At 46.3% G+C, this 25,774-nt stretch overlaps 1 protein-coding gene across 1 annotated transcript in view; it reads left to right on the top strand.

Moving 5' to 3' along the window:
- Positions 1 to 25,774, top strand: part of ADAP1 (ArfGAP with dual PH domains 1) — a 103,297-nt gene that overhangs the window by 59,573 nt on the left and 17,950 nt on the right. The window contains exons 5-6 of the mRNA XM_073362062.2: positions 13,170 to 13,282; positions 18,646 to 18,792. Of these exons, the coding sequence (XP_073218163.1) occupies positions 13,170 to 13,282; positions 18,646 to 18,792 (260 nt within the window). The remainder of the gene's footprint in view (positions 1 to 13,169; positions 13,283 to 18,645; positions 18,793 to 25,774) is intronic.

The following is a 25,774-nucleotide window of genomic DNA, read 5'->3' on the forward strand; positions in this document are numbered from 1 at the left end:
ACAGTGGGGCAGTGCAGACATGCCCTAAAAGGTCAGAAAGTTACACAATGGAGAGGGGAGTATTAAACCTTCACAAAGTACAGAAGCTACTGATGAAATCCTGAGCCCAGTGAAGGCAATGGGGGTTTTGCCATGGACTTCAGTGGAACCCTGGGTCCATACAATTGGATCATTCCATAAAATTGGATTACACTATTTTGTGGCAGTGCTCCTAGAAAAGTAAAACATGTGAGCGAGCACCCCTTTCCCCTCCAGCAGGCAAATTTTTGCAACAATGTAGTGCATCGAATCACCTAAATCAGCTTGCTAGTTACAGAAACCTGCAGTGTGAGCTGATGGCTGGGACAGCTGAAGAACCGGCAGAGGAGAGCGGAATGATTCCTACATTTAAAAAGTTTTTAATATGTGCACTGCATAAAGCAACAGTTTTGACTCTAAATGTGAGGTACACTCAATCATCGATGATAAGGAGCCATTCAAGACAACAACAGATGTGCTGAAGCCCTTTGGCTTGCTCTTCAAAGCAAACAGAAAGAGAATGTTGTCTGCATGAGATCTCTGGCAAGATGTTTGCCTTGATTTGTTACTGTACTGGACGACTGCTAGTGGGAGGGTGGGAGGGAGGGGGGCACTTAATCACTAATTTATTCCAGAGTGAGTGCTCTGTAGTTAGGGTCTGATGTTTGCCTTGATTTGTTACTGTACTGGACAACTGCTAGTGGGAGGGTGGGAGGGAGGGGGGCACTTAATCACTAATTTATTCCAGAGTGAGTGCTCTGTAGTTAGGGTCTGATCCTAAATGGGGATCTTTTTCCATTGACTGCAACAAGCTGTGGATCAGGCCTAGTGAGTGAGTTCTTCCAGTCATTGCTAGTCCTGATCTACGTGAGCAGCTGTCCTGGACTGAGTTTTATTTACAGACGTGGCTATGCGGCGATTCATCTAAAACTATTCCTGGCTTGGAGAATAGTTTGGACTATTTCCACAACTGTGGTTTGAACAGGGCTATGCTTCACAGAGCCTATACTGCTAAATGTAGTTGTAGACATGTCGGTCCCAGGATATTGGAGAGACAAGGTGGGTGAGGTAATATCTTGTATTGGACCAACTTCTGTTGGTGAGAGAGACAAGCTTTTGAGGCCCACAGAGCTCTTCAGGTCTGGGAAAGGTACTGTAGCATCACAACTTAGCATAAGTAGTTAGCGCACATTCTAAGGGACCATGCCAGGTAGGCCCATTCACACCTCTGCAGTCATAGGACAAAGAGCGGTGGGAGGGGTTTAGGGGGTTACAGATTGTTGTAATAAGCCATAAATCCAGTGTGTCTATGCAGTTTTTAGTGTCTAGCAGAGTAATGGATTTAAGGTTCCAGGCTCATCTTTTGAAAGAGTTGTGCAGGTTTCCTTTGCGGACGAGAACTGATAGATCAATATCACTGTAACTGTAGTTCTTCTTCAAGTGGCCTCTGCAATATTCCTACTGGACCTGGATCTCCTTATGGGAATATGCAGAAGCCTCTCAAAGAAAAAATATTTGATTTCTCTGCAAAATTGGATTCCATGCCGCAGTTCTCAGTAATGCAACCACAAGACTTCCAGTAAAGAAATTCTCTTTAGGAGAGCACTTCCGAATTTCCCAGCAGATCCAGTCTAACTTCACTATAGCCGCTAATTGCTGTGTTATCTTTAATATGTAAACACTCAGTAATTAAGTTATCAGGAAAGCTACTATCTCAACAATCAGTTACAGGATAAATTGATAGAAGAGAAGGTGGCTGCAATCTCCATAGTACAACTTTATCAAATATCTCTGAAATGATCAGAGGATGAGCTGGAAACATACTTTAAGCTTCAATATATTTCCTCCCCCTCCCCCAGCATTTTCTGAAAGGTTTAGTACTAGCTGAAAGGTGATTTTTCTTTCCTGGAACACTATAAATAAAGGAATCTTTTCTCTCCCGTAGTCTGGGGCCTTTTCTGAGTCCGAAGCTCTGGCAATCACTGGGTGAGATTCTGGCTGCTCTTGCATGATGCACAAGTGAGGAGAAAGAAGATGGCATAGAAAGCTCTTTGCACCCTTGCTCACTTGCGCAGGGGGCAGCCAGAATCTTGGTATTCGAACTCCCAGAGTCCAAGGGTAGATAGAAATATAGCAAACCCAGTGGTGCTAGATACGTCCCCAGGGACCAGGACGGGTGTGTGCATGCTGCATCCTGGTGAATGGACATACCTTCTTGGGGAGTGCACAGCATGAGCTTCCCCAGTACCACCCCTGTACCCTGTGGGGTTTCTAGTGCCATTGGGGGTTTTGTGCCTTTCTCCCTTTGTGTTCAGTGAATGCAAGTCTCAAGATTCTGGCTGCCTGCTGCACAGGTAAACTAACCCCTCTTCCCCATCCCCTGGGCATTCATGGAAGCTGTAATAACCAGGAGTGTATCCACCCCTTCTAGCAGCTAACCTTATAATTGCTAACCTGAATAGTGTAGTGTTCTGATCACTTGAATAGCTACCACCTTTCATAGCAGCAGTGACTTCTTTTCATTTCACACCTGTGCACCTTGCCATATGTTATCCCTTATGCACCGACTATAGATTCAATAAATGAGGGAACAATATGATGTCATCTCTGATACCGTCAGGGAGTATTAATGAAAATATTAATTTCTTGTTTGCTGAGAGGGGCTCCAGTGGGAGTCCTAACTTGTGATTAAAGGAACTAGTTAAAAACAACTTATAAAGCTGGATTAGATACATGATCTCCTATTATGTTCCCTTTAGCTGATAACTCTCTGAGAGAAGGGGGGGGTCTGGATTATTCTGGGTAACGTCAGAATTGGCTGGAGTGTTTTCTGACTGTTAGGTTTAGTTGGTGTCATGAATGATTTTAATCAGATTTAAATCGTGGCAAACATCACAGGCTTAAAGGATTTTAGCTTTATTGTTGGAGATTTACTTAGAAGCAATTTGGATTTTCAGTCATGAGCCTGCAATGCAAATTTGTTCATGATGACATTCACAGGACCCTAAATCTCAGGAACGGACCTTGTGTTTCAATACAACACAAATCCATATAGGAAAGGTCTAATGCTCTTTGAAGTGAGCCAAGGACTCCAACATTTTGTTTAGCTCTGTCTGATGTTTTTCTTTAGAGACACTGTATTTTGGCTCCATTTCACTATATTGATTTCCAACAGATTAGTAGCAAGAAAACTACACATTTGTCATTTCAAAATGCTCTCTTGCTTAAGATACAGCAAAATAACATAGGTATTTTTGCCCTGATCTATATATATATATATTTATATATATTCTATATATATATATATTTTTTTTCTTCCTTACCATTTACCTGGCTCCAGCCCAAAAGTCAATCCGGATGTGGTCTAACCCTGTCTCCATTCTTGCTTCTGAGGCTATTAGTTCACACTGTTTGAACTCCTGGTGGTCAATATTTGTGTTTGCTATATTACTCTGCATGAAAGCTGGGAACGTGCTGTCTCTTGGGCCAGTGTTGTTTGATCTGTGATTCATCCAGACCAGTACATAGAATTCTGGAGAGGACGATGCCTACGTACATTGTCTCTAACTCCATATAGTCCTGACACTGCCTGCAAGTCCGGTCTTTAAGTGGTTGTGGCAAAGGATACCTTGCATGAAATCTGTGTTCAGACGGTTTTGTGAAATGTGTTCGACTTAGCTTGAAGGACTTATATAGTGTTAGAGAGGGAGCCTGGAACCAGTAGCTTACCAGTTTGAGTCCAGCCAGGGTCACTAGTGATTAAATGCTATCGCCTCCTGATAGCTGTTTCTTTGGCCTATGTGAAAGGGTTGGTGTTCTCAATGCAGCTTCACATGTGCTGATGGGCCCCACCCACCCACCCACAAAGTAACAAATGATGTTTCTGGGCTCCCGTGTTGGCATTCTCAGCAGAGGCGCTGAGCATGGGAAATGAATGAACATTTCGTGTGTTGAGGATGGGTCCTCCAGAACCAGGTGGAGGTGCTTTGCCGGCATGATGTGGGGAAGCTCATTCCACCCCACCACCACCTGTGCAGTGGAAAATCTTCCATCTTCAGGGGCAAATGACACATTTCCCTTTGTTATATGTTATACGCAGTGGTGTTGATGCTGTGTTGGTCCCAGAATATTAGAGCGGCCAGGTGGGTGAGGTAGTATCCTTTAGAAGTTGGTCCAATAAAAGAGATTACCTCACCCATCTTACCTTTCCCTTTATCAATAACATGTCAATTTTTCCCTAAAATCTTGTCCGAAAATAGCCTCCGTGTGCATGCAGTCTCTCCCCTCCCCGCCCCTCCTGTCTTCCATTTTATATTTCAGCTAAAACCACAGACATGCCGTTTCAGGCTGCTCCAGTACTGATCTATACATATAATGACGTTATCCCTTGGAAGGTCCACTGAGATGTCCCTAACATGGAATCTCAATCACCTTCCAAGATATCTCTTCCTGCAGTGATTTAGCCATGCAAGTGCTAATTGCCTCTGATTAAGTCAATCATTTGCAGAGTGAGTGGGTTAATTGGGTATAGTGGAAGCAATCAATTTAATCAGCAGCTTGGTTCCGTAGCTGAGGCGCTACAATGCAGCAGGACAATAATTGGTTTATTAGCTCCTGGAAGGCAGCAAAGACAGATTTGATGGCAATGGGAAACTCTTTTCTGTTTAAAATGGCCTTCAGGAAAGATAATTTGCATATTAAATGATTGTTAGGAAAGGACTGATTCGTTAAAAGACTGGAAATTCTTTTGTTTGAAATATGTGCCTGCATAAGAAACCATTTGATGCTAGTGCGTGGAGACCTGGGCCTTGGCAGCCAGTTACAATGTGAAGAATATGTGTTCTGTCTCCAAGGAGACTGGTTGTTTCAAATATTTGAGTGATCCTGACGGGTGCCAGAATGACAGAACTAGCAACAGAAGATTCATGTTTAGTCACAAAAAGGCGATAGCACAAGTAGCCGCAGTGCCTCCCACTGGCCTGACGAGTGTGCCTCAACGTGATTCTTCAGGTACCACGTAAGCAGGCGAAAGGGTAATTCAGTCTCCATGCTCACTCTGCGTTTACTTGTTTGCCTTTCTGGCGAGACTCTCATTTTATACAGGCCATTGAACAACCTCAGCTGGTAACAGCTATCAGTTGCAACCGACCTGATCCAGATATGGACCAGTGACCTAGAGGCAAAATCTCTCATTAACAAGTCCCTGAGTCACTCACTCCCTCTTAATTGACATGCGGTTGCTGACATCTACACAACAGTAAACACTTACCTGGTAAAAAGAAAAGGAGGACTTGTGGCACCTTAGAGACTAACAAATTTATTTGAGCATAAGCTTTCGTGAGCTACAGCTCACTTCATCGGTATCTGGTAGTAAGTGCATTTGTTCCAAGAAATGACTGTGTAATTATTTGTAAGACGCTGTGCAGCCTAAACTCTTCAGCACCACTACAGTCAGGGAAGAAAGAGCTGGAGACATTCAGTGGTAGATGAAGAGTGCATTTAGGGCCTTATCCTGCAAACCTTTGTTTAGATGATTAGTCCTTCGTAACTGAACTAGTCCCATTGACTTATGTAGGGCTACCCCTGTGAGTTGGCGTTGCAGGTTGGCCTGGTCGAAAAACGGAATTTCTGCTTCTTGGGAAATTCTGACATTCAACATTTGTTTTCATTCTGAATCAGTAAGGGAAAGGGGTTTAGTTTTTCAAATCTAATAGCTTCCCCTGTAAAATGCTCTGCTTTTAGGAAAGCCCCTCCCTGCCCCCATTCTGCAGCCAGTATATTAAATGCCTTCCTGTAGCTGTTTTCAGGATCTTTCAGACAGAGACATTCAAATCAGAGCCTCTTGCTGACATATTTAGTTTGCCTAGGGAACCTGGATGAGTTCATGTTCAGTTCAAGTCCAAGTGAATGTTTTTTCTACTTATCGGCGTTGACAGGGTACAGACTCTCATTTTGGGCAGGACAGAGAAGTAATTCCTAAGGATGTTGCCCTAAAGGAAGGCAGAGAGAAACGAAGCAAGCAATGTGCTTATGAAAATCCATGCCAGTGCATAAAGGGAAGTAGCAGCAACGGCTTTACAGCAACTAGGGTTCTCAGGACAAATTTTTTGGTGGCCTCAGAGAGCGGCCACCAACTCTTGCTGGTGGCCGCTCTCACGCTTTCCCCTAAAACTCATAATTAGCTTCAGGAAAAGCAAATAAATCTGCACATAGACACATCCAAATCATTGTCATTTATTTATTGCTAGCTAGTAAGTCCGTTGTGACACGTGATATTAACAAACATACAAGTATCACTTTTCACAGTGCACTTACTCAGCCCTGCCAAGCCTGGGGACAAATTAATTAAGCTCTGGATGGGGGCCAGGGGAGGCATCGGGGAGGCTAGAGCCTTGGGCCTGTTGCCGTGCAGCCAGAGCCCAGGACTGGTGCCCGAAGCCCCGCGGCCAGAGCCTGCCACCTCGCTACCCCGGGGCTGAACCCCAAAGCCTGAGCCCCACTGCCCCTGGGAAGGTGGGGAACTCACTGGGTGTCTCCAAAGGGGGGCAGGGCCCAACCCGCTGCTGGTGGCCCCAGCAACCAGCACCAAGGCGGGGCATCCAGGAGCAACAGGGAGGGGGAGGGGCCACTACTTTGCCCTCCCCCCCCCCCCCCTCGCCAGCCCAGGAGGCTGTGGCCGCAAGAAAAGTCCCTGGTGGCCACATTGGAGAAACACTGAACTAGACACCCAGCCAACTTGGGCTCAGGCTGCGGCGGGGCTGTTTCATTGCTGTGTAGACTTCAGCCTGAGCTCTGGGACCCTCCCACCTCAGCGGGCTCCAGCTCGAGCTCGGAAGTCTACACAGCAATGACACAGCCCTGCAGCCCGAGCTCCGCAAGCCCAAGTCAGCTGGCATGGGCCAGCCGCAGGTCGGTGTCTAGGTGTCACGTAGACATACGTGTCTTGTAGCAGGGGGGTTCGTTCTGGAGACATCCTCCAGGTGAACCGCAGAAAAATATCACACAGTTCCGTTTAACGGATACTCAGGAGGTAATGCAAATAACACAATGCATCATGAAGTGATTAAAAACTGGAGATCATAATTTTAAAAATCCATATGTAGTAGGATGGCTGGGAGATCTGGGTCCTAAATCTGGCTCTGCCACTGAATCAATGTGTGACTCTGGCAAGTCACCAAATCTCTCTGTGCCTCAGTTTATATATAAATATATATAATTTCTATAAAATGGGGATAACATCAATCTCCCAGAGGCAAGTGTGAGGTACAATTCACAAATATGTGATGCTTTGAGATCCACCTAGGGACAATACTGTGGAAGTCCAGAGTATTAGTATTATTTATTCTTTAATAACAAAACCAAAGACGAAGAATATGTTTCTATGAAGGAGCGAGTAGATTTAACAGAGAACAACTAATGTGTCCACTACCCAAGATACTACTCAAATATTTATACTTTTCCACTAAAATAAATGAAATAAAATTAAAACAAAACTCAGCCTACGGCTGCTTCATGGGCTACAAAAGATGTGTGTGCTGAATACAACATGGGGAGCCAGACCAGGCTGAGCTCTGATCCTCACTGTGCCACCTTCAGCAAGTCACTTGAGCTCTGTGTGCCTCAGTATTCCTGTCTGTAAAATGGGGGTAGTAATGCTGCCATACTTTTCTACTTCACCAACGGGGTGCGAGGATTGGTGGCTAATGTAGCACATTGATAATCTGAAGTGCTGCCTAGGGGCGAAGCATTGTTTTTGTTCTGAGGGAATCAGCATAAAATCACAGTGACCCTTCTAAGCTCTTAACCAGGATAAGGAAGCCTTGATACTACCTGACGTTAACTACCTGCACATTGAGACTGGGTCCCCACACAGTTAGCGCCTGGTTAGCGCCTGGTCCTTTGGGCAAGTCCTGCACCTCACAGGATTTTGCCCCTGCAGGGAAATCCTGCCCCTTCCTCTGCAGTCATGGAGAGGCGCCTGGCAATGGAACCAGTGCCTGTTGGCTACCAGTACAGTGGGCAGTATATTGGGGGGTGGCACAGAAGGAGTGTGTACCTTCTGCATGGCACAGAGCCCCTGTGGGGGATGGTGGGGATGGGCAGAGTCAGGGAAGAGGATCACTTTGTGCTGGAGGGGAGGTGTGTGTTGGGGCCTAGGAGTGCTACCTCAGCCAGCAAGGTGTGATTGCCTCCCCAGTGCAGCTCTGCCACCTCGGGGGGGGGGGGGGGACTTCCTCCCAAGGTGGTACCAACAGGCATTGGGAAGCTTGTTGTGGAAGTTTGGCTTGTAGGGAAGGAGGACTGTGAAGCCTCCAGTGGTTGAGATCATCATCATCTAAGCTTCTAGATCTTTGTCTGAACTGCAATACTTCCAGGCAGCCCTGGAAGCTGAGAGCCCAGAGGCCCCCGGCCGTCCTTTATCCCGGACAAAACATCTGAAATGTTGGCAACTCTGAAAACCTGGAGGTGAGATTTTAAAGGGGAAAAAATGCTTCCCCGCTACGCTTTGTTGACTTTGACATTGGTCACCGTGTCAGGCAGGCATCAGATGTTCTTCCTGTTCACTCTCTCCTGGCAATATCCTCCACCCCACCCCCCTGCCCCCAATTCAGCCTTTGGCTAGCCTGTCATGCAGCTTCTTAAGAGGTGTTCTTGTTTCCCAGATGTCCCATACTATTAAGTGCTGCTGAGATTCTGGAGCCGCCTCTCTAGTTTAAAGGGATGAATAGAAATGGCTTCTGATGTATTCTCCAATCCCTTCCATTAGCTCCATGTTGAATATTGATTTCCTCAAGGAAATACAAACACTCTAAATATCTACCCTTGATTTGTAAACCACATGGCAAATCTTTGAGAATAAGCTGTATAGCATTCGTTATTCAAAAGAGCAACCAACAAACACAGACCATCAGAACCCAGTATATGTTTCTGCCTCATGTGAAGCAAATCTCGCACTTTCATATCATATCAATGAGGCATCACCTGCAGACTGTCTTCTGTCAGCACCCTCAGAGGAGAAACACATTATTCCCATTCAGATCCATTGTGTACAGAGTATGTAGCATTTTCACTGATGGATACAGACTTGGCAGGTAGATGTGTCCTATTAAGAAGACTTCAAAGCTTCAGTTCCTCATGAAGTCAAGTGAATTAATCTGTACCATGGTGATGATGAGAGTCCTCTGGTGTCAATCAGTGTATTTCATGCTCACCTTGATATTCTCAGCTGTTGCAGTTGTTGGCCAGGTTGACACTAGAGCCTTTTAGCTGTTATACTAGCGGGCCACATATAGGCCAAATTAGGTGTGGGATTTTTCAGCTTTCTGCTTCTTCTCTTCTTCTTCCGACTATTCAGCTTCCTACTGACTCCCAGTTCTACTGCTTGGTGAAATGCACCCAGAGCTCCCAGGTGACTATTGAACTCAGATTTTTGTTTTATTTTTTTTCATTAAAAAATGAAAGAAAAAGAGAAAAGGGGGGGAGAAATGCCCCTGTAGTTTGAATTAGATTTGATGGGATAGATTCTCTGGCCCACTCTGTCCTCTGAGGACAGGAGGCCTGTATAGGTCATTGGAATGGACAATTTTGGTTCCAACTCGCAGTTCTGCAGAGAATATTTGTGCCTTTTTTATTAATTCTTTAGATTCATACGTGTCTCTGTTGCTCGTACTTGTGCAGTAGATAGATGTTTAACCTAAAATGGCAGAGCTTTTGCCAACACAGGAGAGAAGAAGAGAGCTGACAGAAGAGTTTCACTAACCACAGACTGTAAAGACAATAGCCCTGCTGGGGGGATGTGGTAACTGTAAAGGAAGTTGTGTAACACATCCTGGTGACCCCATGGGAGCAGGCTGGCTAGAAGCATGGAGTAATGGAGCCAAATTTTGCTCTGATTTAAATTACTGTAAACGTGGATTAACTCCATTGACCATTTACATCAGTGTAACTGGGATCAGCCCTGAGGAAACAAAGAGAAACTAACGAGGAGTCATTGTGGCACCTTAGACACGAACAAATTTATTTGGGCATAAGCTTTCATAGGTTAGAACCCACTAAATTTGTTCATCTCTAAGGTGCCACAAGGACTCCTCATTATTTTTGCTGATACAGACTAACACAGCTACCACTCTGAAAAGAGAAACTAATTTATTCTAGATTTAGTGCAGATGAACCAGGCAGAGGTGGTGGTTGGTGGGCTTCAGAGAATCTGAGGAAAACCAATGAGCAGGATTTTGACTGTAAAAAATGAGTGAGGGGTTGGACACTGAGAGGTGGTGAGCAGCTCCTCAAGAGACTTGCTCTGCTGTGGTCTGAGGGACCAGCTGAGACCTGCAGAATGGCTGGCATCAGGCTAGTGAGTCCATGGGACTTGTGGCACTTGGAAGTATTTAGGTTCAACCGACCTCAGGTAACGGGGATTGTACGGTGCTGTGTATGAGTGGGTACTGGCTCCAAGGAAGGATCCTTTCTGTTACACACCTGCTTCCATAGGCGCCAACTCCATGAGTGCTCCAGCCCCGGAGCACCCATGGGGAAATATAATAGTGACTGCTCAGCACCCACCAGCCACCTGCCGACCAGCTGTTCGGTGGCGGGTTGGGTGGGAAGAGGTGGAGCGAGGGTGGGGTGCACTCAGGGGAGGAGGTGGAGTGGGGGTGGGAAGAGGCGGAGTAAGGGTGGGACCTTGGGGAGGGGGCGGATCAGGGACAGGAAGAGGCAGAGCAAAGGTGGGGTCTTGGGGGAAGGGGCGGAGTGGGGGTGGAGCACCCACCCGGAAAAATGAAAGTCGGCCGCTGTGCATGCTTCATAGCTGTGTGTGTGTGTGGCTGTGTACAATCTGTACTAATTTTAAATGATAGGACTGTCAATAATGTATTATGGGATATCCCTAGAGACTGGTGAAAATGCAAGTGCTCTTTCCTGAGTGGTAGCACACATCTGTACCTATTGGCAGCCAAAGGGGTTGTCAGGGAAGGTACGACGGGGCCCAGCATTTTAAAAAGGAAACCCGCTCCACTATCTGACCCCGATAGAGGGACAAGGAAAAGAAAGCGCTGCCGACAGGTTCCAAATAGTTCCATCACTTACATCTGTATCAAGTTATTGGCCCGTTTACCATCCTGCATTCCAGCGGTCTGATGTGTATTTTGGATTTATGATGTGCTGTGGAGTTCACATTCGGAATTAGCAACAGCAGGGTTTTCACCATTGCATTTATTTATGCCTAACGTTGACGGCTTTGATTAACACTTCAGGGAAGGTTTCAGAGTAACAGCCATGTTAGTCTGTATTTGCAAAAAGAAAAGGAGTACTTGTGGCACCTTAGAGACTAACCAATTTATTTGAGTATAAGCTTTCGTGAGCTACAGAAAAGCTTATGCTCAAATAAATTGGTTAGTCTCTAAGGTGCCACAAGTACTCCTTTACTTCAGGGAAGGTCCATTTCAGCTTTTGGGACACCGGTTGGCTTTTGCTTTCATAAATCCAGAAGGGGTAAATATAATCTTGAAAAAACCCCCAAAACTGTGTGATACTGGTTTACAGACTATAAACATAGGCACATTTAGGGGTTTTGTTTGTATCTTTAGCAGTAGCATATACAACTAAATTATCTTGCTTCAACCTCTCATCCATACAGAACATTTTTATGCAGCTCATACCGAGAAGGTGAATAGCACTTTTTCCCCTTTTTTGGGGGTCTGTGGTTTATATAAATTTGACATGGTGATGGACATTTACAATAACAGTCACTGGTAGAAATTTCTGAAATGCACTCCCAGGATGACATTTCTGTAAATTGCCGTTTTATAACATGCATACAGATGATAGTCTGCTTGCTAATACTGTAGCTACTTTGCATATAGAGAAAGAGCTTAGTTACAAGTAAAAAGCATTTAATTTTTTCACTTTACAATCCTAGCTGCTGAGAGTCAATAATAAAAACTAAATAGAACAGAGAAGATAAATTGAGAGAGAGAGAGAGAGAGAGAGAAATCTTGACGGGAATATTTTTATAATTAAGATCTCAAACTGAAGGAGAGCATCAAACAGCTCAGTCAGTATTTATAGTGATTGTGTAGGAGACTGCTTGTGAAAAACAAAAAGAAAAAAAATGTTGCAAAGTAAGGACAATGCTTAAAAATATCATTTGGCTGGTTAATCTGCACATTCTGGCTATTGAGCCACTGGAGAAGAGCGTGCAGTGGTGAGTTGCCATTGTGTTTGCTGTTCGGGAACGCTGAGGCGGAATAAATTTTCCTGATTTGTTTTAAAAATAATCTAAAAAACCAAAACCCTTGTATTGACTTTAGTGCTGGTGAAAGCCGTGTGGGGAAACAGAACAGGAACAATATGGGTGGTGAAAGCTTCTTCTTCCAGTGATGGTCTCTATTGTATTCCACTGAGGGTTATGCGCATGCTTCCCTGTGATGTCTTGCTAAAGAATCTCAGAGTTGGATGGAGCAGCTCAAAGCGGGAGAAAGTAGTTGAGTGTCCCATGGCTCAGGTGCTGACCCAAAGTCCAGTGAAGTCAGTGGAAAAGCTTGTAAGTGGGTTTTTTCCCTGTTTGTTTGTTTGTTTGTTTTAAGGTATTTGGAAACACTCCCATTGGCTTCAGTGGGCTTCGGGTATGTCCTGTTTGAGCAGACAGACAACAAAAGCAGTCAGCTATGTCCTTGTGGTTTTCTGTGTTATCAGCCACTATCCACCGGGAACTGGGTTTTATTTTTTTCTTCTGATTCCTTAGTAACGTCAACACGTGGGGCCAGATCCTGCTTGCCTCAGTTATGCTCCAAAGGGCTACTGACGCAAGCAAAATGAGCACGTTCATGGGGTGAGACGTGCTGGTGAGGTTGGTGTCTTGGGAACCAATGAAAGAACCCAGCAGTGCTCTGAAGGCTTCCCCAGTGTCTCTGAGTGTACTGTGCAGTGTGAATCCCAGACGGCCTGTCAAATCCCAGTATCAAAGAATGGTGACCTTTGAAGCACAAGATACAAAAGAAAGAGCGAGAGAGCAGAGTGAGGAAGACACGTCTGAGGGGAAAGGTGGCTCTGTGGCCTGTCGACTCTGTGTCTTGTAAAATGTTCATTTTTCAGCTTTTCTCTTTGAAAAACAAAACTTGTCATCCACGATTCTCTGATTTTCTTTGCAGGGTACAGAGAAGGGCTTCTCTGGAAAAGAGGACGTGACAATGGGCAGTTCTTAAACAGAAAATTTGTGTTATCGGAACGGGAAGGTGCACTGAAGTACTTCAACAAAAATGATGTAAGCATCTGGGGCCACAGCACAGTCACCAGAGGTTTTATTCACGTGGGTTTGTCTTTGATCAAACAGTCCCCATGGTACCGTTTTGTCATAAGGAGTCACCAACTTTTCGAAGACGTCCGGTCGTTTATTCTTCTACTGCTCGAGGAACAAAAGCCCAAGGCCCAGATTTGTAAAGGTATTTAGGTATTGCTGGGCTCAGTGGTCCAATGCTGAACTGATTTAGGAGCCTAAATTTCATGTTAAAAGGGGATTTAGGCACTTAGGAGTCCAAATCCCATCAACTCTCAATGAGGATTTGGCTCCTCAGTGCCTAAATCCCCTTTCAAAATATTTGGGCTCCTAAATCAGTTAGGCATTGCAACACTGAGCACAGCAACATCTAAATACCTTTACAAATCTTGGCCCACACGTATAGAGCACTACAGCTACCTGACCCCATCATCTTTGTTTACTGAGAGAAAGAAGTTTCCCTTAGCTCTAGCTCTGCAATGCTAGATCACAAGGATCTGCCAATCCGCTCTACATCAGTTTTATGTCTGTGGCCACACTGTGGTGGAGACGATACCACACAACAGAGGAGAGGCTGCAGGCCCACTGTGGTGTTTGGATAGCAGAAGGAATTTGAAAGCCTACAGCAGCTGCATTCCTTGGTTTGTAAACTCCAAGGGCACAGAGGGGCAGGCAGTGAAGAGTTCTCCTTTGGATTCTGAACGCTCCCTTAAAGACGACGACAAACAGTCACAAAGGAAAGTGCATCTGTTTTTTTATATTTCAGTGTCAAGCTAGGAAGTATTTGTCTTCTTCTCAGGAGTGGATCTCATCTGTTGTAAGTGAAACGTGGAGCCATTAAAAAGAAAATTACGTTTGCGATGAATGGACAGGAACTTTATCATCATGCACTCACCAAGTAGAGAAATCCAGTGTGCTTTCCTGGCCTTTTTACATAAACCCAGAGGTGCCTTGCTATCCTTGTGAAAACCTGGCACCTCTGTGGGCCCCAGTCAGTAGGGAAGAGAAGCTGATTTGCCACCTGCCCCACTGCCTGCCCTTGACACACAGCTGTGCTGTATGTCTGAACGGTATTCTGTGCCAGAGGGAGCTCTGCCATTAAATGCATGATGGTGCCACTGGTCTGAATGAATGCTGGATGAAAGTATGTGGTAAGTTGTGGAAACTGGACGTTATTTGATTTGTTTTACCCCCAAATCCTCTCGTTCGTTTCCCACACTATCCTTCCCACCCAAGTAAAACTCTAGTTAATGTCAAACCCAAGCAGTGCTGCACCCTCTCCCTTTCTGCCCCTCCCCCCAACTCCCCAATCTTGGTGCTTATCTGTAAGTACCATTGGGCCAGTTCATTTAGTGATGTCAGGAGTGACATTCAGATTCAATACTAACTTGCCGATGCATCAAAACAGTGTCACTTTTCATGCTGATCCCTCTCCCTCGCCCCTCAAGCATTATCCCTCTGCTCCCTGTAGCCTTTTTTAATGTCAGCCTTATTTCCTCAATCCTAGGCTTTGCCAGCCATTTTGCGTGCGGGCTCAATGGTTATAAGATCTCTTGCTAACCAGCTGGGGGCAAAAGTTCCGTTAAAATAATAGTGGCTCGAACCAGCAGCAGTCTTTTCCTGGCTGATTGGTGAGCGATGGCTTCATGGAGGGGAATGGCAATGGAGGGAGCGACAGCTCTGTCGGTACTTTCTCCTCCATTCCCAGCAGCTAATTGAGAGGGGTATCGCTGTCATCATCTCCGCCATAGGCTCTCTGATTTCTCCTGGTTTGTAGGTGGGAGAAATGCAATCCTTGCCTAAAAGGAAGTGAGAGTCTCCAGTAACCCAGATGAAGTTGCTGTCATCCACTCCAGTGGTTTAAAAGCTTCTTTCACGGTATTCAGTGTGACGCCAGCACCAACCATGGATGTGATGGGGACCATCTTGTCCACACGCTTCTGCCCTGCTTGGATTTCCCCACCACCTCACACATCCGCATCGAAACCACAGTAAGGCTTCGTGAGCCCAGGGCTGCACACTTGTATCCGCTGTGAGGTGGGGACTTACCCTCTGGTCACTGGGATACAGGAGCTCAGCTAGTCTGACCATATGCACACGGTAAAAACCAGCTGCTGTGATCCTAGATGTACTCCGCTCCCTGCCCAAAAATAATTGTGGCAGATGTCGCGTCTCACTCAAGCCAGTAGTTGTAAGCCAAGTCGTGGGAAAATAAAAACCTTTCACGATGCCTCTCCACAGAGAGAGCGATGTTCATAAATCCAGGATTTTGGTTTCGGCCCATTCTTCCAGGGTCCATTTCTAGTGGGCCTGCTTGTGTATTGTGTCATGGCCTCCGTATTGGATGTCTATCTGGCTGCCATCTCTGAGGCGTATTAGATATATTTGAAGTATTGCCTGTTCATCGAATTCAGTGCAAGTATCTTAGGCCACCTGCAGGAGGTGGGAGCTGGCTTATTTTTCTTCTTGGCTGTAGGTGAAATGGGCTGGCATCAACATTTTTAGATTCTGCCCCCAGTTATTTTTCATCGCTGCCCTCTCACTTGTGCGGAGTAAGTGCATGTCATAGAATCATAGAATATCAGGGTTGGAAGGGACCTCAGGAGGTCATCTAGTGCAACCCCCTGCTCAAGGCAGGACCAATCCCCAATTTTTGCCCCATCCCTAAATGGCCCCCTCAAGGATTGAACTCACAACCCTGGGTTTAGCAGGCCAATGCTCAAACCATTGAACTATCCCTCCCCCCCCCTGTGAAAAATGGAATGTTTCTTCTGTCTCTAAAGCCCAGGGATCCAAAATCATCAGCAGGCTCTCCTCTGAAGGAACACTTGGCTGTTTTGGGATAACTTTGCTCAGGACCCAAGTGGTCCATGCCATGCTGTATTTGAGCCCCCTGTGAAAATTGGGTGTAATGATGCTTTCCTACTTCACGATGGCCTTGGGAAGCTTATTTCAATAAGCACTTAGAGATCTTCGCCTAGAAGGGGCCTTGGAATAGGGAGTATGACTATTGTAAATTCACTGTTGAAGTGGCTGGGAGAAGAGATTACAAAGAATGAGAACCAGCCTCCTAGTCATTGTTTCTGTTAGAACTAAATAGATACAAACTTCTGGCCAATTTCCACCACTGAATATACATGGCTTCCAGCAAGTTTAGTGGCTGTTCCACTCTTATGCATCTAATCATAGAGTTTAAAGCCCTTGGCGCCTCCAGCCAAGCATCATAAAACCAGTCTCCAATTTGTTCCATCTTCATCATGCCAGCGCAACCCGAGAACTGCATGTTTCTCTGAATGGTCAGAAGGTGAAGCATGAAGCAGAACCGATCTGTCTAGGTATGACCTTAGACTGCACACTGAGTTATCATGCCCACCTGAAGAAGACAGCAGCTAAAGTTGATACGTGCAACAATCTTCTTAGCAAACTGGCAGGTTTGTCATGGGGTGCTCGTGCTCCAACTTTGCGGACGTCAGCTCTTGCCACCCCGTATTCGGTGGCGGAGTACTGCGCACCAGTCTGGAGTCGATTGTCACACACCAAACTGGTGGATACGCAGTTACATGCCACCATGCGCGTCATCTCCGATACCCTGCATCCAGCTCCACTCCCATGGCTTCAGTTCTGAGCAATATCGCTCCTCCTTATATCAGATGAAAGGTTGCTACTGGCAAGTTACTGGAGAAAGTACGTGCTAACTCAAGCCTGCTGCTGCACAATGACCTTTTTAAACCACCAGCTGCATGTTTGCCATTACATCATTATGCTCTCATCTGCCACTCCAGGATGTTAGGGTGGAAACGCTCTGGCAAGAGGAATGGATATCTGTTATAATCCCCAGCCAGTCCCTCATTGCTGATCCCACAATTTGCCTGCCTAGTTTTGACCTGCCCTGTCGCCAGTGGTCCCTGTTGAACAGGTTCCAGACCGGGCAAGGTCTCTGTGCAGCCAACCAGTATTGCTGGGGCCTTCGTGACAGCCCTTTGTGCAGCTTTGGGGCAACACAGACGATGACGCACATTGTTGATGAATGCCGGCCGACTCGGTTCAGCAGTGACTTAGAAGAACTGCACCACGCCACTGAAAATTCCATCGCTTGGCTAGACGACCATGCACACGCTAAACAAATAAAAGCACTTACAGGGCAAGATCTTTGACTGACGTCAGGGGGGGTACTTTGATTTGCACCAGCTGAAGTTCTGACACGTGGTGCATAGGACTTTTAGGGCCTAGTTCTCCACTGTCTTACCCCAGTTGCACCCAGTTGTAAGTCAAGGGAGCTACAGCGGCATAAAACCAGTGGTACCAAGTGGGGAGTGGGGTCTTTAATCTTCAAAGGGCTTTATTCACCTTCAGTAGCTAAATCCACAGAGGGCCCCTTTGAGGCAGGTTAATTGTTAGACCTACTTCATGTGAGTGGAACCTGTGCTGCAGAGAGAGGTTCAGTGAGCTGCCCGGAGGGAGTCTGTGTCAGCCCTGGGATTAGTGCTCAGGAGGTCCCAGCTCCCAGACTCCTACTTAGACCTAATCCATAAAACAGATCTAACCAGAGAAATACATGATTTTCCTCCTTTGTGAGGGTTGGAAAGTGCTCTGCTGTCTCTTGCTCTGCCCAAGGACCTCCCAGTGTGGGGGCAGATAAGAGCAACGTGAGGAGTTCAGTTAAAAGCAAACAAATGTGTTTGTGTAGGAGAGAGAGCATGACCTGTGTGGAAACTGGCACTTTGTGTCCAGACAGATAGTGTGGCAATAAGAGCTTCATTGTCATTGGCAAGGGAATAATGTTCAGTCCTTCCAGACCAGCAGTGGACTGGTCCAGGATGCTTGGGATGCTAAAAGCATCCTGGCCTATTTGGTAAGTGGTCTGTATTTTTTGCGTGGCTGAGCACATTTGTAATAGTGTTCAGCCAGGCAAAAATACAGGCCATTTACTAGTTCAGTGAAGATGCCAGTGGGAATCTGGAGTCAGGAAGGAGGTGATTGAGAAGGGCATGGGAGTGGGGGTTCTTGTACTAGGGAGGAGGCATTTCTGAAGTCACTGTGTTGCACAGCATCCTATCTTGTGACCCAGCTGGTTCACCCCACTTCTGGCCTGAACCTTCCCCCTTGTGCTATAATATTATACCAATTCTTCTGTATTTCCCAGAGCTGCAAAGCGCTTTCTCAAGCTGACGGCAGCCATTCATGGTGGGCTAGGAAAGTTTGCTGCATCATCACCAGGCCGTTTTGTTGGCCAGCAGCCTCAATAGGGAGCGTTTATGATTACATGAACTGCACGCTGATTTGAAAGATGCTTTTCTGGTTGCTTTTCTGGTTGCTTTTCAGACGTTTATTCATTCAGCTGTGTTTTCCAGGCAAAAGAACCCAAAGCAATTATGAAGATTGAACATTTAAATGCGACTTTCCAGCCTTCAAAAATAGGGAACCCACATGGACTGCAAATCACTTACTTGAAGGACAACAGCACAAGGAATATCTTTGTCTATCATGACGATGGCAAGGTGAGAGCTCCGAGCTAACGGAATAGGCTGGTTTAGGTCCCAGGGGACATGAGTGCTTCCACAGAGGGATGCACTTAGGGTGACCAGATAGCAAGTGTGAAAAAATTGGGACGGGGGTGGGGGTCATAGGCGTTGGTATAAGACAAAGCCCCGAATATCGGGACTGTCCTTATAAAATGGGGACATCTGGTCACCCCAGCCTAGATGAAGGGGTTCAGCCGCATGCGCTGCCCCCTTGCCCAGCGTCTTCCAAGCAATGGAACCACAGGGTTAGTGGCAATAAAAATTTCCTTTTTATTTAATAGGAGGCAAATAGAAGGGGCAGAAGAGGCAGAGCCTCCTGGGGAGGGGGATGGAAGAAACCAGGTTTGAATGCCTCTAAATAAACGAATGTACCGTGTAAAAGCTCAAAAGCTGGTCTCTCTCACCAACGAGTTGGTTCAATAAAAGATATTACCTCACCCACCTTGTCTCTCTAAATATATGTAAGATCAGCGCTGCCCATGGGCACCGCAAAATGCAGTCCTAACCTGCTTCCCCCTCAGCTGTGGGGCAGCCAGATTGGAGAGGCAGTTGCGACAGTTTGGGGGGGTGTCTGCCTCCAGTTATGAATTCCCTTGGGTTGTTGAACGCTGTCTGCAATTGGAACCGTCGCTCTGGATTAGATCATCCGCTCTGCAGCAGGAATGTGACATGTAGTGGGGAAGCTGTGTCTCGAAAGCTGCCACAGGCTGCCATCAAGGGCCATCTGCACTGAAAGGCTCTCCCCTGGTGAAACAATGGGGATGCTCCCATAGGGACAATGCCTGCGAATAGACTTTCTAGGCAGAAACCAGTTGGAAGGGGGAGGGGTCTGGAATTCCCACCAGCCTAGCACCCAGGTTGTTTCCCTGCTTGACCACCTGAGCTAGAGGGGCAGAGATTGTTTCAAAAGGCGTGCTCCTCCTCCAACCCAAAGGAAGCTGTTCCCACTCCAGGAAAAGAGAGCCCAGCAGAGGAGAGGAGGCTGGAGATACCATGCCTTCCCTCAGGACCTAACTCGGGCTCACAAAAGGGGATGAGATCAGCCTGAGAGGGGTGGTCAGCAGTTTGTGGTTTTCCATAGATCTGTAACTCTCTTATCCTGTGTGTGTGTGTGTGTGTGTGTGTGAGAGAGAGAGAGAGAGAGAGAGAGAGAGAAAGGGATGTGGTCCCTGAAGGGTATAGCTAAGACCAGAGCTCCCACAGCCACGTGGTCTCTGGCAGGGAATGTGTCCAAACAACTGGGGGGCTCTGGAGGACAGAGCCTTCAGGGTCTGCACCTCAGAATGCACCTGAGACACCCAGACCAGAAGCAGGGATCCAGAGATGACAGGTAACTCTTGTTGGGGGAGGGTGACCGCCCCATCTGTCGCCTCTGGGCTGAGGAGCAGCAGCAGAGCCAGGAGTGCCAGGGCAGCAGCGAGAAGTGCCTGAGGGAGTTTCTGGTGGCAGCCAGGCTCTGCGGGCAGGGGCCAGCTCCAGGGGGCATCACTGGCTGGCGACAGGCTCCTTCAGGGGAGAGGCAAGAACGCATCAGGTGTTTACGCATCACCCTGCCTGGGGCACGCCCAGCCGTGCAAAGGCAACCCGGCTTGGGGAGCAGGACAGGAAGGGCTGCTGGGCAGCCAGCAGGCTCCCTGGCTTTCACAGAGCTGAAAGACAGGGGCCCGAGTGGGCCAGGAGGCTCCCACCAGTTTCTGATCCGCCGGTTCCTGGCAGGAGGTGATGGTTTTCATGGGGGTGCGCTCCACAGATTGAAAACCTCTGTGCTAAATAGAAGACAGAAATCGGGAGGGGAGGGGCTGCATTGCCTCTGCAGTGGTCAGTCACTATCCAGACCCAGGGAGCTTAGCAGTGCATAGGATCCAGTGGTTGGCTCCCATCACTGGTGTCTTTTCAGAGAGTAGGACCAGAGTGACAGAAGCTATCTCGCAACCTTATTTCCTTCCCCCAGCTACCTGGAACCCACTGGATCATAAGGCCAGCCCTGAAATGGTCAACAAATTAAAGCCCACCTATGCTTATGGATTTATTTTCCTTTGAATGTCAAGCTGCCTTTATCCGTGGACGCTGCATGAAACTAAGCAGGGACTGTCAGAATAGCACAGCAGGGTTTCACAGTACTAGCCACTCCTGCAGGGGAAGGATCACCTTGCTCCTTAACCAGTTGCTCACTATCTGTCCACACAGACATTGTAAATCCAACAGCTTTCCTAGTGGCAAGCAGTCAAGATGCAGGGCAGATTCACTCCCCAACTCATCTCCAGACAAAAAGGCCCGTGGTGCTAGTAGGAAACAATGCCTCATTGATAGATCTGTAACCAAAGCGATCTCTTCCCCTGTAACAGATTCAGGGTGAGGTAATTACTGAGAACACCTTTTTGCTTCCGTGTCGCATTGCGGTGGATCTGAACTGGCTTCCTGCTTAGTTCTGACCCTCCTTGTAGGCAGCAATTAGCGCGTCAGGTCAGATTAGTTAGTGGAGTGGTGTGCTTCTATGGTGTTAGCTCTTCTGTCTAGCAAGGGATGGATGGACGGATGGATGAAAGCAAACGCCGATTCCCCATTTTTAAACGGGTAGCTCTTGGAAGGGTTGCTTGATTACGTCTGTGTACCTTGTGATTGCTTTGGTGATTTATTTGCAGAGCTGTTTTTCGTTAGCCTAGTGGTCTGAATCAAGTGGCAGTGGCTTCTCCGTCTTAGCACACTGCAGTTCATTGCTCAGTGTACCAGGAGACTCGGTCACAGTCAATAGTGCAATGTGTTTCTGAATCTCAATGAGCTGCCCCCAAACTCCCACTGCCCCACATGTGAATTCTGTGACAAGGTATCAGAGTCCTATACAATGGAGGTGGTGAACCTGATCACGAGGTAGCTGTTCAACATGGCAGGGTGTCACTCATGTCATGAACAGTCAATTCCCTGGCAACAATTTTACTCCAGCGACTCCTGCTTATGAAAGATGTAATTGTTATCATGACTATTTATGATTGGTTTAGGGCTGATAATCTACTTGGCCCTGTGCAGCGCACAAAATAGAAACATTCCCTGCCCCGAACAGCTGGAAGACAGATACAGACAAGATGAAACAAACGGGGAAACTCAGACAAGGCCAGTTTTATTTCTTGTAAAATGATAAAGTCCCTGCTGAACAGTCTCATAGAAGAAGTGGTTTGTGTGGCTTTGTCTGTTCTTTTAAGAAGGACCTTGTGGTCTGATTCTCCTCTCGCCCTGGCATTATTCCTGCTTTACAACGGTGAGACAAGGTGGGTGAGGCAATATCTTTTATTGGGCCATCATCTGTTGGTGAGAGAGACAAGGTTTAGAGCTTACACAGAGCTCTTCTTCAGGTGAGTTAGAGGAGAATCAGACCTCTGATGTATCTTTTATATGCTGAGCTGATGTTTTTTGTGCAGACTATAAAGTAGAGGTTTTCAAACTGTGGGTCTGGACCACAAAGTGGGTCATGACCCCCTTTGAACGGGGGTTATTTGGGGCTGGCTTAGACTTGCTGGGGCCCAGGGCTGAAGCCCGAGCCCCATTGCCCGGGACCAAAGCCCGAGGCTTCAGCCCTGAGCAACATGGCTCAGGTTGCAGGCCCTGGGCCTGGGGATGAAACCCTTGAGCTTCAGCTTTGGCCCCCCTGCCCAGAGCAGTGGGGCTCAGGCTTCCGTCCCCACTCCCGGGGTTGTGTTTGTTGTCAGAAGGGGGAGGTCACGGTGCAATGAAGTTTGAGAACCGCTACTATAAAGGAATTACCTGATTTGGGACCTGTACCTCTACTGTCTCCGGGCCTCATTCATTCCCAGTGTAACGAGTATTCAGGATTTAGCTACTGAATTGGTTTTCTGAGCTCCTCTCTGCAGCTGGAGCTCACTCTACAGGAAGTCTCCTTTAGGGCACCCTGCTTGGAAGGTTAAAAGCCTCAGGCTGCTAGGTTACTACCAGGCTAGAGATGAGATGAGTTGGGGAACCCTTCTCCCTGGAGCTTCCCGGGTTTCTAAGCCATACACCAAGCTTTTGGTAAGGTTCTGAAATGTTTGATTACAGGATTGTGCTGGGTCCAACAGAACTGAAAGAGGTGTCAACATAGCATCTCTAATACAACTGGGGATGCGCATATCTTAAGCATCTGTTGCTGGAGGGCCAGCTATTCCAGGGTCTGTCAGGTAGGAAGGCACACTGGAAGGTTGTATGTTTACCTGGGCTGATGAATCTGAGGCTGGCCCCACAATGTATGGATGTTCAGGTTCAAGTCTGGGGCTGGAGGCACAGTGTGGTTGCTTAGAGTCAAGAATCTGGAGTGGGAGTCCGCATTGGCAGTTGTTCTTTTTTTCCTTCACAAGTGAGGTGGCAAAGAGCTGAGACCCCACCAAAGTCAAATGTAACAGTCAATAGCTTAGTTTCTGCTTGCTGAGGGTATTAGAGGCATAAAGCAATAAATGAGTCTCTTTTTTTAGAGGCTGTTGAAAAGACATCTTTTTAGTCCTAAAATAGGCAAGGAGTTTTAAGTGTTTTTCTGGTTGATGTTATTTTGAGATTATTTCCCTTAGATTTATAATTTAATTTCAATTCCTGATGGTTGATCTTCCTGTCTTGCCATACTCAGCTGTAGATTTTTTTCTGACTTGCTAGAATAAACTTGATTTTACCATTGTCCCACGTTTAATAAGCTAAGAAGAAAATCAATGGAGCAATGACAATTTACCCTAGCTGGGACCAGCCCCCATGTAGGGAGGAAAGATGTCATAAAACACTATAACATATTATAAGGCTCAGGGAGGCAACCCTCCAACCTGAGATCCCAAGCAAACACATTAATGATCCATTTGGTGGCATTGTATTTATTCTTCATCTGCATTTTGATAATAAACCTTCCCCCACCCATAATTCTAACTCAATTTGCTCATCACTAACATCAGATTCCACTGCCTTCTGCTCTTCCTCTTTCTGGTAGTATGGCGAGGGCTGGGTCTGTTTAGTTACTCCAGATAAGAGTAAAAGACTATTAAGTAAAACCTCAGCCATTTGTCCAAGACTTTCCAAAATGCCTAGCTATTTTGAGTGCTACTATTTTTGCCGAACTTGAGACACTTAAAAGACCCGTGACATTTTGAGGGCACATCTTTAAGGTGTCTCAGGTTGGACATCCAACAATGGAAGCCTTCAAAATCACTAGCCAATCTTTAAAATCTTGGCTCTGAAGCATAGAAAAGTTTAGCATCCCTAGAAGTTGACTTCTGGTTTGATTTATTGTCTCCTATGCTAAAACAACCTCACTTGAAAGAGTTTGAGATGTTTATTGTAGGTTCAATTCTCGCTTATTTAAAGTGTTCCAGACTTGTGAGTTAGTGAAGTCTTCACAAGTATTAATAACATGCAGTTATTTCAAAATCTTCCTCCACACTAATGATTATTGAGACGCAGACAGGTATCAGACATCCCTTCCAGAACACCTTCCATTGTTCCGTACCTTTGAATTGTTATGCAATAGTTGAAAGTGCACTGATGCAGGTAATTTACTTTAAATTCATCTAAAATTTCCTGAATGAAACTTTTTAAAAAGTCCAGCAGCACAAGATCTGGAAATCTCTCCAGAAACAAATCCACAAATCAGCCTGGGGAAAAAAGGGAACTTAATAAAATCTAAATAACTAAAGACATAATCCAAAAAGATTTTACTCCAAAAAGGAAAAAGTGCTAGGGACTCCAGGAAGTCCATTAAGGACTTTACTATTACTGTAGATTTTACATGGAAGGTGGTCAGAAACTACAGCGATGGGTGGCAGTATAAAACCCTAAGATAGGCCCAAATTCAGCAAAGAATTTAAAATATGTGCTTAAGCCCCATTGGCCTCAGTGAGGCTCAAGCACATGGTTAAGTCCTTTGCTGAATTGGAACCTACCTATAGTCTCTCATTCACTATTGAAATGTTGACTATCACTTTTTATCAGCCAATGATGCCAGCCTACGTTGCCTACTTGTTACATTTTCAAGCAAGCATTCTAGCATACTGCCACTCACGCTTGGGGTGAACTCACCGTAAATAGCTACAGAGCTCCCTCGTTATTTTCCTTCAAATCCCTCCTTAAAACTCTCCTTTGCTGTGATGCCTACAGTCAATTTTACCACTGGTTGCTGAGAGCATTGCCTGTCAGGCTGACCAATACTGTCTCATTGTTTCCTTGTATTTCCCCCTCTGTCTGTATCCACCTGTTGTCTTACACTTAGATTGTAAGCTCTTTGGGGCATGGACCTTCATTTTGTTGTGTTTGTACAGTGCCTAGCACAATCGGGTCCTGGTCCACTACTGTGACTCTTTGGTGCTATGGCAATACACATTATAAATAGTAATAAATGCACATTCTGATTCACCAACCTCACTTCCTGCAGCACCTGGCTTTCCTCTGGAAACCACCCATCCTAATCAATCCCAGTCCCAGCTTGACTTATTTTACATGGATAGAGACCAGACCTCTGAGGTGTTGAGCTGCAGGCTGGGAGCTATGGATTATGAATCATGTGGTACAAGTTTTTCTCAACCCCAATAGAATTTTGTTTCTTTGTTTTGTTCTGAGAAATGAAACTTCCCAGTTCTGTAGTGACGGTTTTCTGTTGTGGCATCTGGAGACTGCTACATGTTACCAAAGAAGTAATAAAATGCACTCTGTCAGATGAAATGTTGTGTAAGCATCCCTTATGGTAAGCTTTGGTGCAGGGACTTCAGACGTATGTACACTGAAATGGCAGCTGTACACTGTGAAACTGTGTGTTCTGTATTGTCCAATCCTCATCATAATGTCCCACCTAGTAAGGAGACAGGGCTCTGTTATAGTGAACAAAGAGGGGGTTTCTGTTAGTTCTCTGACTCTGTAGCCTCCAATCTGACTAGAAGAACATGTGTGGCTTGTGGTTGCCACACAGGGTTTCCCCATGGCCTGGCCTGAGCTAAGCAGTTGT

This window comes from Lepidochelys kempii, chromosome 10, assembly GCF_965140285.1.
Source record: "Lepidochelys kempii isolate rLepKem1 chromosome 10, rLepKem1.hap1, whole genome shotgun sequence".
NCBI lineage: Eukaryota > Metazoa > Chordata > Testudines > Cheloniidae > Lepidochelys > Lepidochelys kempii.